At 35.2% G+C, this 19,640-nt stretch overlaps 1 protein-coding gene across 1 annotated transcript in view; it reads right to left on the bottom strand.

Moving 5' to 3' along the window:
• Nucleotides 1-1,031: 1,031 nt before the first annotated feature.
• LOC112044983 (protein O-mannosyl-transferase TMTC2) overlaps nt 1,032-19,640 on the bottom strand; it is a 160,435-nt gene continuing 141,826 nt past the window's right edge. Inside the window, exons 6-11 of the mRNA XM_024081009.2 lie at nt 11,870-11,955; nt 10,652-10,914; nt 8,940-9,080; nt 7,153-7,237; nt 6,044-6,222; nt 1,032-5,211 (exon numbers count right to left, since the gene is read on the bottom strand). Coding sequence (XP_023936777.2) covers nt 5,032-5,211; nt 6,044-6,222; nt 7,153-7,237; nt 8,940-9,080; nt 10,652-10,914; nt 11,870-11,955 — 934 coding nt within the window. The 3' untranslated portion in view covers nt 1,032-5,031. The remainder of the gene's footprint in view (nt 5,212-6,043; nt 6,223-7,152; nt 7,238-8,939; nt 9,081-10,651; nt 10,915-11,869; nt 11,956-19,640) is intronic.

The raw sequence follows: 19,640 nt of genomic DNA on the forward strand, positions 1-19,640 counted from the left end.
TTTTTTCCGACTTATTTCACGCGTCTTTTACCCGGCGCGTATTAGAAATGCCTTCGCGAAAAAGTGCCCCAAAATGTGAACACGGCCTGACGTTAATGTTCCTAATCGTGACGGAAATCTTGGAAGTCGTACGGCGCGCCGAGCGCAATTTTAGTTATAGCGGCTAAGTTGTAGTAAATGTCAGAAATTCGCTGAGTTATAACAATTCGACTTGATGGCATGAAGTAAATGAGATTCGTGGTAAACGTTTGGAAGTTTTCTGATATACACTTGGTACATGGTATATCTAGTCAATCTTCAGAGCCTCAATAGCTCAACGGCAACGCGGTCGGACTCATCACCAAGGGGTGGTGGTTCGATCCCCGCCCGCTGGACTATTGTCGTACCCACTCCTAACGAAGTCTTTCCCGACTAGTTGAGGGGAATGGAAATGTTGTTCATATTTATAAGATATGGCAAATTTTTTTTTTCCTTAATCTATTCGAGGAAGTTCGTTTACTTTGCGTTTGGTAAGAGGCGCAACATACCTTCAGTTTTAACTGTTTTATCTAATCGAAATCGTTAACTGTTTTATCTAGTCGAAAATGTTGAAATATCGAAATTCAAAATTTATTTATATAAAAGAAAAAATACCAATCAAATTGAGAATTTCCTCCTTTTAGAAGTCGGTGTGTGTGGTGAAAAGAGTATATCTATTTTTTTATTCTTTTCCTACAATTTCATCTGATGGTAAGTGATGATGCAATCTAAAATGGAAGCGGGCTTACATGTTAGGAGGAAGATAAAAATCTACACCCCTTTCTACACGATATCGTATCGTAACGCTAAATCGCTTGGCGGTACGTACTTTGCTGGTAGGTTGGTAGCCAGCTACGGTCGAAGCCTTTCACCAGCCAGACTTGCAGAATTAAGAAAACCTTAATCGGCCAGTCGGGAATCGAACCCAAGACCTCCGTCTTGTAAATCAACCGCGCATACCACTGCGCCACGGAGGCTGTCAAAAATAATATGATTTAAATAAAAACAAAATATAAAATATTGAAGCTTTTATTTACAAAATTACCAACATATAATATCACTTTGGGAATTCGCAGTTTTACTTGCATAACACCATGAACATACGAGTACATATTCGTACGTAACTAGTATAAAAACAATAATAATGGTTACAATTCCTCGATAAATTATCTATATTGGATGTATACCTACCTTAAATGATAGAGATCATTGCAGAATAAATTAATCAATTCATGGAAGTTTAGTATCGTAGTATCAATAAATAATCCTAGTGAATAAAAAACTTGCGATAGCTGTACCTACCTCATTTTATAAAAGCTGATGTTTTTTTTTTCAGTTTTTATTCTTACATTAGGTAAATAGGCTGAAAGTCAGCCTATGCTCGATACATAAAGTTTGTCAGCCCATGCTTGATACATAAAGTTCGTCAGCCCATGCTCGTACATAAAATATGTCAGCCCATGCTTGATACATAAAGTTTGTCAGCTCATGCTCGATACATAAACTTTCACCCGTTACACAATAAGGTACATCTGGCTATCGCAGGTTTCTTTTCTATAGTTTGTGTTTATACACCACAAACGTTAATTAATATATTTTACATTTGTCGTGTATAAATTGTTAATTCAAAGTGTTTTCATAAAATTAATTACACATGATAGTTTAAAATAGTACAAATAGTTATTATAAAATGTTATTTAAAAATAATATTTATAAAGTAATGTTTTATAAATTAATACTTATCTTAAGTTCAGGAGTAGATTTAGAGTCGACTATTTCTCAGAACCTAAAATAACAACCATATTTAAGTCCAAAAACTCGTAAACAATCGATAAACTTTAGAAGCAGAAAGTTTGTACATAAAACAATGTATCAGCGGTTTAAATTCATCAAATTGTACATAAAACCATAATATCAAATTGGTTAAGAGTAACCTGTTTATTTTAATTAGGACATTTTTTTATTAAATTAATTCAATTTATTATTATTATTTTTTTCAAATAACATACCTTAACCATAAAATAAATAAATAAATATATCAATACCTTTACGGTAAAGTGACTCAAGTTGGAAAAGACGTGGCTAGTATACTCATAAAAAATAATGGTTGGTGATGAATAGTAATGAGATAATGACAAATTTAATATAAATTCCTCAAGCTCAGTCAGAAAATTAAGAAATAATCAGACAATTTTCACTGTGTACAATATAATATATTGATTTATTTTTCGTTAATTATAATAATTGATTAATGTATTATTTAATTGCATTGTCAAATATTTCTAATAACAAATAAATCTTTTTCTGTTTAGACATAAATTAATTACAATACCTTAACTAATTCTGCATTACCGCTATTTCAGACATACCTATTTCATTGTTTTGAAGAATTCTATGCTTAAATTATGTTGTTTGTCTTTAATTTAAAACTAAAACATTACAAATATATAAGTTTGGTATAAAATTAAATCATATTGTGGACAACCGTGATCATGGATTTTGTTATATAAAGGAAAGTTGTTATTTCTTCCATGCAATTACCTTGATAAGTTAAACAATCGATTCAGCACGCTGTTAAAATTAATAGAACACAACTAAAATTAAGTAGCGAATTGACTACGGAAAATGAATTTATTTGGCATTCATTTATTACTAAAAGCGTAATTTATATTTATTGTCACAGGTGTGAGAAGAAAAAGACAAAAATAGAAAATTTCAAAGACTCAGTAATTTTAAGTTACCAGCTATGTATGACAATCATTTCATGTCACATTTTATTTACAACAATTTTATATTACAATTTTTAACACGAATTAACAATCATTGTGTTAATACTTGAAATAGATATGTTTCAGACTTTATATAAATAAGAAAACGGAGTAGAATGAAATAAAGTTACGAGCTACAGTTTAATACGTACTATTGTCGGCTTAGATATATAATGTAAAATATTGATATTCTAATGTTTATCGTTTTAATAAAATATTATGATTTATAGCAGTTTAATGATAGCAGAAAATATAAGTACATTGGAGTATTTCAACTAGCACTTAAATATAAACTCGAATAAGATTCACACCGTATCCGAATTTCAACGTTGGTTTAACTAATCACTATTATAATATTGGTAATCGGATACACTGTGACATTGTGTAGTATGTGATATAGTATACGAGTCCAAAAAAACATATTAAAATTGTTCAAGTCGCAATCAGCAAAATAAATGTTACAATAAAACCTCATAATTACATTAATAAATAATAATATACATTAGTCTTTTATATTTTTTTATATATTTTCAAACCTTTGAATAAATATTGGAAGACAGAACAAATGAATAACAAGTGAAAGAGTAACCCGCTGTTTTTGAAACGAACGGAATCTAACTAATTCTTCAAAATATATTATTTATCTGCACACGTATAAAATGTCAATTATTATATATTTACAAATATATATACTATCTATAGCGTTGTTCAAAGACCTTCGATGGCAATATGAATTAGTACCACAAGAAATATAAGATAAAAGTATGCTTACGAATAAAATATATGTCCCGTTGTGCATTAATAACTTAGTTACGGAGATTGTTGAATATTTCAATGTATCTTACCTTATCCATTCTTTGATATACAATTTCTTAACACTTACTTGCTATATGTATAGGTTCTTAGTAATAAATATTTTTTTTTACTTAGGGACCCGAGATATAATATCTTACAAAAGCTTGTACGGTGAATATAATGAAAGGTACCTTTTATTTGGCCATTTGGTTCTTTATTAAAAAGTGCCTGCGGTAAATGATAAATTGAAACTAATAATCCACAACGTTATAATGTTTATAAAGCTTTTTGTCTTTTTAGGAGTTATTTATAAAGTTTTCATCGTTAAAATAAATACACTATCTACGAAACGTACTCGAAAACGCATTTGTGTTTTCGACTGATTTTCAAGATTTTGATTCATACGAACAACTAATTTTTAAAGTAATTTTATAATATTTTCTTTGACTGAATCAAACGTCTTAAAGTGTGAGTAATTTACTTTAGTTAAGGTACACACTCACCCTAATTACAAACGTGTAAAAGTTTTTTTTAGTTTCTGAAATACTCAAGCTTTACTTAGCTTTTTTAAGCTCCACGACTGATGCAACTCACTTCCCCTCACGCACGATTTCATACCCGCGCAGTCTTTCCCCTCGTCGCCGGCATATCGTGGGAGTGTCATTAACAAACTTGCCAGACTATAGTATTAGAGGTATATGGACCGCGTGAGATACGTAGTAAAAGCTCCTGGGTGGTATAGGAGACTAACCAATATCCATAAAGAGCTACGAAAGAAGATATTTCGTTAAACTGTTTTATTATTCAGCATACCTTCGGAAAACTATCAAGGTAACCTCCATCTTTTGGACTGAATGACTGTAGCTTGGCAGTGAATCCTGATATTTCTCTCACATGATGAAATAATGAGCTGAACTGTCACCTAATAAATATTTAGGATAAAAAGAAAATATTTTTTTTTATTTCATAAACTAGTTTTGCAAGTTAGCGTTCGCCTTAAATCAACATCAATACCGCAGATAAAATCAGACATGGTCAGTGGGTACCTACATAATACAAACAATCAGTTTTATACTCAGACCAATTATAGAAGGACCTGTATCGCACACATAGTCACGAACAAAATTGTCTGTCATTTTCTAAGGAAAACGAGCTTAGATTTGGTATATATGTATCTTATACTAAATTAGAAGTTTATGCCCGTTTTTTACACCATTCAATTACACAAAAAGGTACTTTTACGGAGCTCTTTAACCGACGAACATGATTGCAACTATGAAACATCGATTATATAGATACAGTTTTTATAATCTCATTAGATCGTTGATCATATACTTTGACAGAAAAGTAACGTCTAACGAGGCAGGTCCTATACAATAATTGGTCTCAGGTTTTATAAAGAATGCACTTCATAATCACCTTTAATCCTACACTTTGGCAATTGACATCCTCACAAAATATTACTTTGTACGTTGGCTTTGCTCATAGCTGCTCTCACTCTCTTGAGGTTTGTAATGATGGTCTTATCGTTGGGTTTCAGCTGCAAGGCTCGACGGTACGACGTGTAAGCCTCAGTGAACTTTTCGTTTAGATGCAAAATTGCACCAAGATTTGTGTGATACTCAGCATTCTGTAATGGACGAGCACAGTATAAAAACTGTTGTACAAAATAATTTACCATAAACAACAAAATTAAATAATATATTAATGTTAGTTAATTAAGATTTAAATTTTAAGCGGATCAACATTAAGGTTATGTTAAAAATTAGATATTTCTTCAAAGCACTATGCCACTAGAGCCGTGATAGCCCAGTGGATATGACCTCTGCCTCCGACTCCGGAGACACCCTCCGGTTCAAATCCGGTCCGGGGCACGCACCTCCAACTTTTCAGTTGTGTGCATTTTAAGAAATTAAATATCACGTTTCACAAACGGTGAAGGTAAACATCGTGAGGAAACCTGCATACCAGAGAATCATCTTAATTCTCTGCGTGTGTGAAGTCTGCCAATCCGCATTGGGCCAGCGTGGTGGACTATTGGCCTAACCCCTCTCATTCTGAGAGGAGACTCGAGCTCAGCAGTGAGCCGAATATGGGTTGATGACGACGATGACGTCTAAGCCACAGCCAAAGCCTACCAAACCAGAGCTAAGCCAGTTTAGAAACTTTGAGTTCATAAATTGACCCAAAATGTAAATGAAATCTATAAACCACCAATTATCAAGAAATGACCCGAGATGTCATATTTTTTTTTATATATAATTTAATTAACAACATAAATTGGGATCTAACTTCGCCACTTTGGCGTACTAACCCTTATGCGACGGTCGCAACGTAGACCCTATCAGTAGGCGATAGACGCGTGGCTTGTCCAAGTATCTTATTAAAGGGAACCAAGGCTCAACAGTTCAGTTAGTCATCTGCTCTACGTACTATATTATTTAAATAAAGAAACAACGTACATTAGGATCTAACTCCACCGCTCTGGCGTACCATCGCTCGGCGGCTCGACAGCGTCCGGCTTCTCTAAGCGCCAGTGCGGCGGACGCAGCGCGGACGCTGTCAGTAGGTGATAGACGCGCGGCTTGCACTAGTTGCTCAGCGAATTCTCGTAACCTCCGCTGTGACTTCAAGAACTCACCTAATAAAGGAAATATTAATGTTACACACACACGTGACTATAAAGTCTAGTCTGTAGCGCGCAATGGAAATATATAGAAATATCGTTAAAGGGTCTACAAACCTTCAGTTTTAACTGTACACTTTTATACAATAATATTAAATATTAAATTTAATAAGTTCAAAGTTTTTATTAAACACAAGCTTATAGAAAAATCTTATTATATTATTAAGGTTATTTAGACGATAAAAAAGCTTGGTATTGAATTGCACTACACGATTGTGTACTTAGTTTTAGATAAACAAAAAAAAATCCTCGCTGGGTTTGTTGTGGGCTCTTCTCGGATCAAGGTGCGCTTGGAACCCTCGCAACTTTAATTTTATATTATCAACCAATTGTTATTACAATTATCTAATAATATTATTACCTGACGTTTCGAAAGTGCTTGTAAACTAAGCTTAATTGAAATAAATAAATTTTACTTTATCTAACCGACATTTTAATCAAAATCATTAGAAAAACTGTACGGTGTAAACTGACGGAAACTACACACAGACGATTAAAACGTCTGTAACACGGGGTATTGATATTTTTTTCAGTGGACGTGAACGCGCGCTGCAGACTTGACCGTGTATAACTGGCGTTATATAAAAATATCAAACATTTTTATGACACCATATACACCTTATGTTATTCAACATATTGTAATTAAAAATTAATTAATTGGTTTAATTTAATGATGGAATAAGTAATCTTTTACAATTATATTACCTATACTTCTTAATTATTGTACACCGCTCCAGTTAAAAGACAACCGTTTCATTAATATACATTCTTAGCTTAATATAATTATGTCATGCCTTTATCTTCTTTGGGAGCCATATTGTTGACTCGTCCATTCAGTTATTAAATTCTGAAATATCCGAAGAATTTCTTATTGGAGATTCTTACCAAACTGGTCTCGAATTGATGGGTCATTGGGCGTCAGAGTTATTGCTTTTTTAAACCATAGCTCCGCCTCCATGCTTCGGCTTGCCTGAAACAAAATCACTGTTTATTTTACGAATAAAGTCAACCTTACTACAGCCCTACTCAATGTGTTAGGTTTAGCAACAAACAAATTAGAAATGAAGGTAGAAAACGCGAGTCATTTCGAAACATAAATGATTATTTGTTTATAAAATGTTATTCAAAATATACTTTTTTTTTTATATTATTCTCTACAAGTTAGCCCTTGACTACAATCTCACCTGATGGTAAGTAAAGATGCAATCTAAGATGGAAGCGGGCTAACTTGTTAGGATTAGGATGAAATCCACACTCCTAGGTTTCTACACGACATTGTACCGGAACGCTAAATCGCTTGGCGGTACGTCTTTGTCGTTAGGGTGGTAACTAGCCACGGCCGAAGCCTCCCACCAGCCAGAACTGGACCAATTAAGAAAACCTCAATCGGCCCAGCCGGGGATCGAACCTAGAACCTCCGTCTTTTAAAGCCACCGCGCACACCACTGCGCCACGGAGACGTCAAAATACTATTTAGATGTAACTGTTCCAAGCTTATTAATCGAATTATTTTCACTAATTTAAGCACAACTCCATTATAATTACTAAGGAGAATATGTAAGACTAGTGATTTATACCCTCATTTTTAAGTTGTTTGTTGGTAAACAGTACACATTGAGTAGGGCTATAGTATAGTTTCCATTTGTTTGTTTTAGTACTAATTTAAAACCGTCGTAAATTACTTTATAAAACAACCTTATTATACCGCATTATTGGACTGTTTGCGTGATAAAGTCTACTATCAGCCTTTATAAGTGGGTTTAAGGAGATTAGTTCAAAAAAATATAAAATGTGAAGGGTAATTTTAAAAAGTTTATGACGTTATAAAGGTTAGGAATTGTTATAAATAGGCTTGCGAGCTTGTGTTCGATAATTTGTGTAAGTATTTAAAATGTTTTAAGCTACTTTATCGTTGAAATAGAATATATACGATTGAATTCTCAAACAGCCTATGTAAATTGTTCTGCAACTCACTGTCAAAGGCAGTTAACATACGCGGCTCAAGTATTTGCTTCATGCACAAACGAATGTTGCACTGTTTAGTTACTCCTACATTGATTACATAGGTGCCTTCTCTTGGTTTGCTAATTAAACTTCAACTTGAACTTGAACATTCATTAAACCAACACGTTAGTACCAAAAAAAAAAAAATATTGTTTGTTTTAACCACTGTACTGATTTTAATAATCTTGCTTTGGAAATCAACATTATCAGCTAGAAACATAGGCTATATATGGAAACCATTTTAAAGATGTAAAGTTTGTCGTGTTGTAGAGGATTTCCGGATACTCCGGATCTACTGAACCGATTTTAAAAATTCTTTTAGCACTAGAAAGCTACGTTATTTGTGAGTGTCATAGGCAATATTTTATCCCCGTATTCTCACGGGAATGGGAATTATGCCTATGCGTATGGACACCGCAGGGTATGCGTTTGTCTATACTAATATTATAATACTAATATTATAAAGCTGAAGAGTTTGTTTGATTAACCGCGCTAATTTCAGGAACTACTGGTCCGATTTGAAAAATTCTTTCAGTGTTAGATAGCCCATTAATTGAAGAAGGCTATAGGCTATATATTATTCCTATATTTTTATGGGAACGGGAACCACGCAGGTGGAACGCGGCATCAACTACTTTGATATAAAATTGACAGCATATTTGGCTCACATTTCTAGCTAGTATTTTTGCGAGTGACAGGTGTGTTTTGGCGTGTTCCGGGTCGAGCGCCAACGCGGACTGGATGTGGTGTTCCGCCTGAGGCCACTGCTGCAGCTGCATGTGTATTTCACTCGCCATTGACAACACGTTCTGCATCAGAAATTTATTATTCAATAACAAAACAAAATATTTTGTAGGAAATAGTTCTCAGACAACTATTGATACAGATATGACGTCGCTCGTGTTGGCTTGTGCCGACGTTAGGTGGCGCGAGGCGTTAAAGAGTAGGGAGTTAGAGAGGGGTAGCAATCGTTTGGCGGGAACGACTTGCGATATAAGACGCCCATCGTACTTTCGGCTTTAGTATCTCGTGGCGTTCGAGACGTCCATATTTCTCGATATGTATTTCTTTATGGGTTACGTGGGATAGGCGGGGAGAGTGACTTGAGTGGAAAAGGGGAGTGTTTGTTAACTGTCAAAGAATCCTTTAACCCTACACACAACGTTCACAAGTGAGTGACTTCACTCAAAGTCATTCTCTGACATTCTAGGGTCTTATTTTAGTTACAGTTTAATAAGTTGTCCTGACAAATACTGTGAATCAAAACCTTTGTTCCACATTGGTTTTCTTATTTTTTAAATCCACGTTTGAAGCTTTCTGCTAAGACTATCACTCATCATCACTTATCATTTTCACTAAATGTTTTTGAAATAAACTTATATACACACGCTTGACTTGCGGAGGAAGAAATTAAAACTTATGAGTAGAAAAAATGCTAATTAGTAAAAAAAATGAAATTGTCTCGCCACTGTCAATTAAAATTTACCATTAATTATAAATTAACCAAAAGTTATAAGGAAAAGACGAAAATCTTCTTGCTTCATTTTCTTTCGGACGAATTCTTTTTCTGGTCTCTTGTTAAAATATCACTTAAGAAAAGTTTTAAATATGTAAATTCGGATTTCCATTCCAACTTCTCAAACGTTGGCACACTAAAGTCTACCAAAACAATATAGCTTTTACGACTCTAATTATATGCGTGAATATTAACCCCTTACTATTGGCCAAATGAACGCTGGGCGTTGTGAAATACTGTCACTCTGTCAAACTAAGGACGATGCCTCATTACTGCGGCGCATTGCGTTGTCGCAATGGATCAACGCATTGCATGCCACCTGCATTACGTTGACTCCCAACGTCGCAGCGCTAGAGGACTATGGACGTACCCAGTCAGTCAGAACAATGCATACAAATCAACTGAGCACTGAAACTTCGTCCGTTAAAACGTCGCCTGCGATGACGCAACAAGTTAGCCCTTGACCACAATCTCACCTGATGGTAAGTGATAATGTAATCTAAAATGGTAGCGGGATAACTTGTTAGGAGTAGGAAGACAATCCACACCTCTTTCGGTTTCTACACGGCATCGTACCGGAAGGCTAAATCTTTGCCGGTAAAAATATATGAGAATTGACGCACGAGCATCTCTGATTTAGTAGCCCTCGTATTATTTGTTAAGCAATGATGAGTTAGACTGAACGCTGCCATATTTATAAACACGGACTATGATTTAAACCACAATTTTCTTCAAAGTAAAGTATAGGTACCTACTTTCTAATACTTTGCACTTATGCAACGCAACGCACTAATGGGGCATCACTCTAAAGCGGTCGTAAAATTTCTGGCTTCGCGCCAGTACAAGAATTTCAATGGTACATACGTGTCGTGTCCAGCCAACGATTGGCGCATTCGTGTCGGGTAATATTTGCAATGCGTCCTTGTAGGCTGAGAGAGCTTTGTGCCAATGGCCCTTCTTCGAATGTAGGGACGCTAGCTGCACTAGCGCCGACACTCGGGCGGAGTCGTGCTCGCGTCGGTCCCTGACGAAGACGCCGTCAGCGCGAGCGCCAGCACGCAGCGCGCTTGCAGCTTCAGCCAATCGACCGTCCTTCATCAGCGAAATTCCCAGATTTACGTATGCCACTAAAAACAAATAAACTTGATAAAACTGCCTTGTTTATCCAGTTAGCCTATTGGGCTTCACGATCACAAGGTCCTTCCTGGGTCCGAGTCCTGGTTCCCACTTTGATATAATGAGCTTATTATTCACAGCGTAATTAAGAAGTGTGGTGGTGTGTCGTGGAGTGGCTTTATAGCTACTAAGCGATTATGCTACCTTCTATATTCTACTGCTTAATTATTAGAGAGCGAGTAGCACGAGTGCTACAATGGCTATTTTTGTGCAGTGACATACAATACTTTTTCTACGACCATGATAAAAGTATTAAAAGAGTTAACAAAACTTGGTAAATAATACATAATTGGAATTTGCCTTCTAGATTTAGTCTCGGCTTGGCCTCGTAGATTTTGCCTATTATAATAAATACTCCTTTCATAAATTTTGAGAAATATTTAAAAAATATAAACGTTTATGTAAGCGGCAAAGTCCCACGACTGGAAGTTATACGTGCGCTCTAGTTAACACAGCTAGTTGACTTCTCAATAATTCAGTGAGGCGTGACAAATATTGCCTTGAGCTTAATCTGGTATTAATGAATAAGTCTATAAATATTGAGACGAACATTCAGTTAAATTGCTTTAAATCTTCATCGCCATCATCATGTCAGCCGATGGACGTCCACTGCAGGACATAGGCCTTTTGTAGGGACTTCCAAACATCACTATACTGAGCCATCTGCATCTAGCGAATACCTGCGACTCGCTTGATGTCGTCACCAGGTCCTTTCAATTGTAAGTAAATAAATTCTAACCGTACTTGATTTTTTCTGTACGATAATAACGATCCATTCTAGCTAATGTATCTATAGATATGCTATAATTCAACATTACAACATTAAAAAAATACCTTAAACATTATACCGCATACAGATAAAAACGAGTATAAAAAAGTCAATAACAATCAAACGCCTACACTTACAAGCCAAAGAAGGTCGAAAGTAGATTGCCCTCTCGAAACTCTCGATTGCTTCTCCATATCGCTCTTGATTTTGATGTAGTATTCCTCTGAAACAACGAAATAAGTATATTTGGGTCCTTGATGTAACACGGTTCAATAAATTATTTAAGAAGGTTGTACCAATATTTCTGCTATAACTTTTCTGACAAATAAGAATGACTTCTAGTTAATATCATATTTTTTCTCTCTTCGGCATTACAATCCACTTTTATAACTTAACTACTTACTAGTGGACGCGTAAAACTCTGTTTATCGCATATCCCACAGGAAACTTCCTTTTTTCTGGGATAACAAGTAGCCTATGTCTTAATCCAGAGTGAAATCTATTTCGTTTTCAAATTCCAGCCAAATCGCTTCAGCTGCCTCACCGCAAAGGAGGAACAAACATACACACTTACATACAAACTTTTGCCTTTATAATTAGCGTGGTTAGTGTGATTACTATAATCACACTAACACTACTAATATTAGTCCGAGGCATTATACGCGTAAAATTCAGTTCTTCAATTTCAATTTCAATTCAATCCCGCCTTAACTATGGTTTATTTTTCGTGATAGATTTGGCCGTTGCAAAGATTGGCCTCGACAGACAGACTCATAAAAAATTCGTATAAAACTCGCAATACCTTGTACTTTGACAAGATATTATGTATTACGTGTCTTCATTGTATCATAATATGTAATTATTACTGGATTGCCCATAAAATTCATCGAAACATTGTGATTTATAGAAAATTCATATAATATATTACTTTAATTAAATTTATTGTGTATTCAGATAATTAATTATTAATTTAATTGACAACGTAGTGATTTATGACATAGATTTATTATTAAGGATTCAGTTATTGCAACATGCAGTGTTCACATTTAATATTAACAATGCAATGCGGTATTACCATTAATAAATAATATATTATACATTAATTTATTTACCATAAACTACGGGAAAAAATAATAAATAAACATTGAAAGTCAACCGTAGTTTGAACAGGAATGCCCGATTCTGTTATATTTTATCGCTATAACAAATTAATTTAAAGTATTTTAGTAAACTGTCAAATAATAAAGTAACTATCAAATATTCACATTGAGTGCCGTGTCCATTATGTGGCAGAGACTCAGACCAATTATAGAAGGACCTGTATCGCACTCATAGTCTCGAACAAAATTGTCTGCCTGTAGATTTGGTATATATCATATACTAAACTAGAAGTTTTTGCCCGTTTTTTACACAATTCAATTACACAAAAAAGTATTTTTACGGGGCTCTTTAACCGACGAACACGATTACAACTATTTAACATCGATTCTATAGAGACAGTTTTTATAATCGCATTAGATCGTTGATCATATACTTTGACAGAAAAGTAACGTCTAGCGAGGCAGGTCCTATACAATAATTGGTCTGAGGGCAGAGAGCATCACTGAAATAAAGAGATTAGTATTTTTGTGATTCTGCTTCTTCAATATTTTTAGTACAACAAAAATCTTGCAACTACATTAAATACATTAGGTACATAATGGTTATTTCCTCTAGTTAAAATTACACCATAAAAAATTACAAAAGTAGGTGAGAATACATAATTTATAGATGTTTTAAAAGTCTCACTATACGCCTAAAAGCATTTTTCTGTTCATGTATTTTAATAAAAGCTATCGGACTAATTACAGCTGGCCACATCGTGACATCCATTATTTATTTGTTAACGACTTTACTTCATGTTTTATGGAAAATTACTTTTTAATATTAGCCAACGAATGTTTACTTAACGTTTTTTAACTTTGTATGTAAAAATTTTGAAAAAAATTTTTTTCATCACGATACAGTGTTGTTTAAAAAGTGGGAGTAGCTCAATGATAATTTTATTCTATAGATCGGTACAGAATCACCGCAAAAAGTGATCCGAATAATTCAAAACTGAGCGCACACATGCACAATTTTGTCTTTAATTTCATTATTGATTTATGTAGGTACTCGTATATATAGTTTTTGACTAAGAGCCGATGGACGTTGGTCGACCCATCACTAGGTGAACCGAAGACATCAAGCGGATTGCCGGGAGCTACTGGATGCTGCCGGCTCGAGACCGATGTGCTTGGAAGTCCATGAAAGAGGCCTTTTTTTGGATTGGACGTCTATCGGCTGAACTGAACACACAACTCGACATTGTAAACAATATTTAGGTATTATTTATTTAAACAACATTCGTTGTTGTAAATTACGTAACATTGAGATGTGGAAATTTCCTCTTTTGAGCGCCTCATTTTTCATGACCTAGTAACACATCTAACGGTAATTAACATCATTAGAGTAGCTATTGTTTATGTCAAACTCGACAAATTACTAGACAACTTATGATTATGTTTGGCTATTACAAACTATCAAGTTATTATGAACTTTGGAAAATTTTGATCGAAAACCATACTTTCGTCATTTACGTAGAAATAACAAGTACACAACAAGTAATTGTTCAATCCAATATAATATTAAACTTGGCAGACAGAACATAACCTCAATTGTTCTATTTGTATTATTACAATATATTCCTTAAATATACAAGATCAAATCTACTTATAAAATAACTCGTATAAATGTTATTTGAACCGATACTCAAGATTTCGGATTTAAATACGTTACTAAACCTTTCCTCTTGAAGTTAGAATACAAAGTTTAATCAGATTATACCTATATATTTCAAATAGAGTATCTTATGGCAGAGATACTCCTAACATAGCTCGTTCCATCGCCCGATGTGTGACTCTGAGCCTGAACTATGTTAGGAGTATCTCTGCGTGATCGAATCAGATATGGACGTTGGGGTCCCAAAGTGCTGGAATGGCGACCCCGCAAGTAAGCGCAGTGTTGGTAGACCCGACACCCGTTGGATTGACGACATCAAGAAAGTCGCAGGGATTCGCTGGATGGCTTGCTTACTACGACTCTATGGCTCTATGGGTTTTTTCAACAAAAGGAACAAATATGTAACTCTCATTCAGAGAGGCAAATCATTGAAATAAAACTCCATGTGAATCAGAATTAAATGGAAACTAGTGACCCTAGTTCTGTAGCCTCTCACCAGGGGGATATTGTCTCGCCGAGAATAGCTTTACAGATACGTTAATTAAGCAGTGCAATATCGTACCCTTGAGAGTAATGCTGATTGCACGGGCTCGGGAGGTAGGCATACACTAATGAGAGCCGGCCGCCCCGCTATTGTATACTGTTTACGTGCGCAATAATTTGTTACTAAGCCGCTACCCTTCTATTACTGGGGATACTCCGTACTTCCGTCTAGTACCGTGACCTAATTTATAAGAGCGGGGTTAATTGGTTTGAAAACGATTTTTGTACAAATGTTTTCGATCCATAGTATTTATTATTATTAACTAGCGGACGCCCGCGACTTCGTTCGCGTGAATTTCGATGTAAACTTTCAACTACCCCTTTCAAATTTTTTTCTGTCATAAGAACCTTCTCCTGACAATAACACATCATAAAAAATAGTGAAATTGGTTCAGCCGTTCGCGCATGATAGCGTGACCAAGGGATATATAGATTCACATTAAATGTCGATGCAAAGTCCTTATTTATCTACATTACATTAAATACTTTTTAGGATTCAGCCTTTTAAACTGATTTAGATGGCTGGTGAAATATATACAGATAAATTGGACAATGGAGGAACTATGTCAGGTCATTATGTTTTAGATACCAAAAAATAAATAAATCCTACCCTCGGTTCATCTATATGAAACTATTTGGCTTTGATAAAGAAGTGAAAAGTTATTGAATAGTGTAGTTATCCCGTAATCCCCTTAAAACCAATTTGATCCCCTGACAATTTCATAGGCAGGCCACACACATCGATTTTCCATTTATCCAAACAAAAATAGCTACCTGGGAATAACAAAAAACCTCAACTCTCTTTAGTTTTTATAAAGAAATGAAAAGTTTTTGAATATAATATTTATCCTCTAAACACATTGAGATCAATTTCATCCCTTGAAAATTTGAGTATATAGGTATGACACGTTCATCTATTTCTTATTTATCCAAATGAATATTATCTACCTATGTATAACTGTAATTTATCATTATAAAACTAGTCTACCAATTAGAGCAGCGTGGTGGGTTTAATCTCCATAAGGAGCCTCCAGGAAAGTGCCACAAGAAGTTTGCACTCGTGTTCGTATAAAGTGAAACTTTGGGTAAATTGTAACAACTGCATAGCAATTTCATTGCATAGTAACAATTCTTCTGTAATAGTTCATAACCCAGTCGCAGAGCCGTGATAGTAAATATGACCTCTGCCTAGTAAATACGATCCGGAGGGCGTAGGTTCGAATCCGGTTCGGGCAACAACCTCCAACTTTTCAGTTATGTGCATTTTAAGAAAATAAATATCACTTGTCTCAAACAGTGAAGAAAATTTTCATGACACTGCATACCTGAGAATTTTCTTGATTCTCTACGTGTGTGAAGTCTGCCAAACCGCATTGGGCCCCCGTGCTGAACTAAGGCCTAAGCGCTCTCATTCTGAGCGGAGACTCGTGCTCAATATAAGTGAGCCGAATATGGGTTGATAATGATATAAAGAGCCTGGTATAATATAATATATATATAATATAATGGCCTGATATAATAAGCCGTTAAATAAGGCTGTTAATATGATGATGAATAACACAAAATCAAGTAAAATCCGTCACAACATGAATTCTATCTATGCTTACGAATCTATGATCTGCAGGGTACAATTTAATAATGTATTGTGGAACCAAATACGGGTTGGGGTTGGGTTGGATTGGGTTTATGCGGCTTTTGTTCTTTGTTTGATTCCATAATTTAACGAAATCTTTTAGGTCACGGCGGGCGCAAATATTTATAAGGGTCAAATAGGATGGCTTTATATTGATTCAATAAATTCTTGCTTTTCAACTATAATTACGTTTCCGTTTATAATTGTTAAATTATTGTTTGCCTTTAAAGTGAGGTCACGAAACGAATATATATATATATATATATATATATATATATATATATACAACAAACAAAATACTCCACTGCGTCTGTATGTTTGTCCGTCATTTCGCGTTAACTTTAAGACTACTAAAAGGAATTTCATGCGGTTTTCACTAATAGTTAAAATATTAATAGATAAGATGACGATGTCGTGGATAACAATATGAAAAAAAATCATCTGCTTCACCATTAACAATCTGTATTCGGCTCACTGTTGAGCACGAGTCTCTTCTAAGAATGAGAGGATATAGGCTAATAGTCCACCACGCTGGTCCAATGCGGATTGGCAGACTTTCACGTAGAGAATTAAGAAAATTTTTAGGTTAACAGGTCATCACGATATTTTTCCTCTACTGTTTGAGACACATGATAACTGAGTTGGAGGTGCATGCCTCAGACAGGGTTTGAACCTACAACCTCCGAATCGAAGGCAGAAGTCATATCTACTATCACGGCTCTGCGACTGGGTTATGAAAATATTACAGAAGAATTTTTGCTATGCGATGAAATTGCTATGCAGTTGTTACAATTTACCCAAAGTTTCACTTTATACGAGTACGAACTTCTTGTGGTACTTTCCTGCAGTTTAACAAATTAAACTCGTTATATTCTGAGTGTATGTTTGTGTTGATATTTCATTGTTTGTCAGCGCTATGTGTTGTTGAAAATTAATTACAGTTAAATTTAACTGTTCTTGTTACACCACTAAAACATTAGGTAGGTGCTCGCTATATTATTAAGAACTAATGGATGCCCAACTTCCTCTTGGTCCTAGTATATGATCAAGAGGTCCTGGGTTCGAATCCTGGGTCAGACTTAGAAATTTTCAGTAAAAATTCTCAGCCTTGAGTTGGGAAATTGGTAGTATTAGTCCTCCATACCTCGGAGAGCACGTTAAGTAGTCGGTGCATTATCATCATCTGATAGTAGTCGTGAATGAATTTAATATTTTCACCATTAGCCCGTGTCGTGCCGTGAGAACTGTGATAGCTCTGTGAATATGAACTGTGCCTTCCATTCAGAGGGCGTAGGTTCGAATCCGGTCCGGGGCATACAACTCCAAGTTTTCAAATAAATGCATTTTGAGAAATTTAATCTTACTTGTCTCAAAGGTTGAAAGAAAAATATCGTGAGGAAACCTGCATACCTGAGAATTTACTTAATACTCTACATGTATGACGTGTGTCAGAGCGGTGGACTAACCTAAACCCTCTCATTCTGCGAGGAGACTCGTGCTCAACAGTTAGCCGAATATAGGTTGTTAACAATGATGATGACCCGCCAACCCCGCCAACTATTTCTAGTAGTAGTGGTAGGTCTAACCTCTATAGCTCCTCTTCTATAACCACAGATGTTTAACTGATAAAGGGTTGACTAAACTATTCAAAACCAGTTTTAAACGTCAAACTACGAAACGTTAAAATATAAACCATAGATTAAGGCATAGTTTAGTTCCCTAGTTTCAGCATTTTTCCAGTCCTATAGGACACGACACAGATGCGCGATATCTATAAGTTCCCGATCACCTGTCCGCCTACATACGAGAGAATAAGGAATGAGGCAATTCAGGAGTCTAATCCAAGATTTCGTGCTCCACAACCACATAGATGAACATTCGCAGATGCATTTCGCTAGGGGACATACTTAGGAATTATAAAATATGGTGCCTAAATGTGTCCCTTATGTGTATAGGTAAGTTTATTTTATATAATAACTTAACATAATTGTGAACTCGCCGTCCAAACAAAAACGTCAAGTTTATGAGGATGGCTATTTATGTACCTAATTATGTAACACTTTTTGTATTTTGTATAATAAATAAAATAAAAAAAAATAAAAAAAAAGATATTGAATGTTATTTAAACGGGTACATACCACGATAAAACGACGAGATTTTTATTGTCGATATTTCGACCCAGTTCATGGATCGTGGTCACGACGGGACTGAAGTTGCGAGATGAGATGTGAAGTCAGCTGTTAGGGGCAGAATCGATCTACCCTCTTTCTTGTTCTTTTTTTTTTTCAACAACCTCGCGTTTTTGGCTGTTTAGGCAAACCACACTCATAACTAAAATACAATAAAAATCTCGTCGTTTTATCGTGGTATGTACCCGTTTCAATAACATTCATAATGAACAACCACGAAATAAGTTTAAAATCATTAAAAAAAGATAATCCCTGAACCAACAATGAACTTTTTACAGTTTCTTGGTATAGCTTACGATGATCACTAAACGAATAACAGCCTATAAAGTAATCAATAAATACCACATAACTACTAATAGACCGATCAACACACATGAACACCAACCAATACATTCAAACCAAACAGTTTCACAACCAAGCGATATGCAAAACACTACGCAAATGTTGTCGCTGGTCTAGCTGGCTGGAATGTTAAATATGTGTGAGCAAACATGAGTTTAATCTACGCCTTATCGTCATTAAAACACGCCACGGCAATGCCGGCTACGTTCGCCCCTCTGTATAGCCTTCAACACTTGATCGTAATTAACGAGTATGAATTAATACAATAGCATTGTATCTATTGTGTGCATTAGTAAAAGTTTACAACTACAGAGCTTATTTTTGCAGAATAGTTATAACATAATATAAGTGCGGTAAGTTGAAAATTACAGGCGAGGCGATATTGCTCGAGCCAAAGACGAGATCTATAGTAAGGAAGAAGAAGAGAGACTGTAATCTTTA

The sequence above is a fragment of the Bicyclus anynana genome, chromosome 9 (genome assembly GCF_947172395.1).
Source record: "Bicyclus anynana chromosome 9, ilBicAnyn1.1, whole genome shotgun sequence".
NCBI lineage: Eukaryota > Metazoa > Arthropoda > Insecta > Lepidoptera > Nymphalidae > Bicyclus > Bicyclus anynana.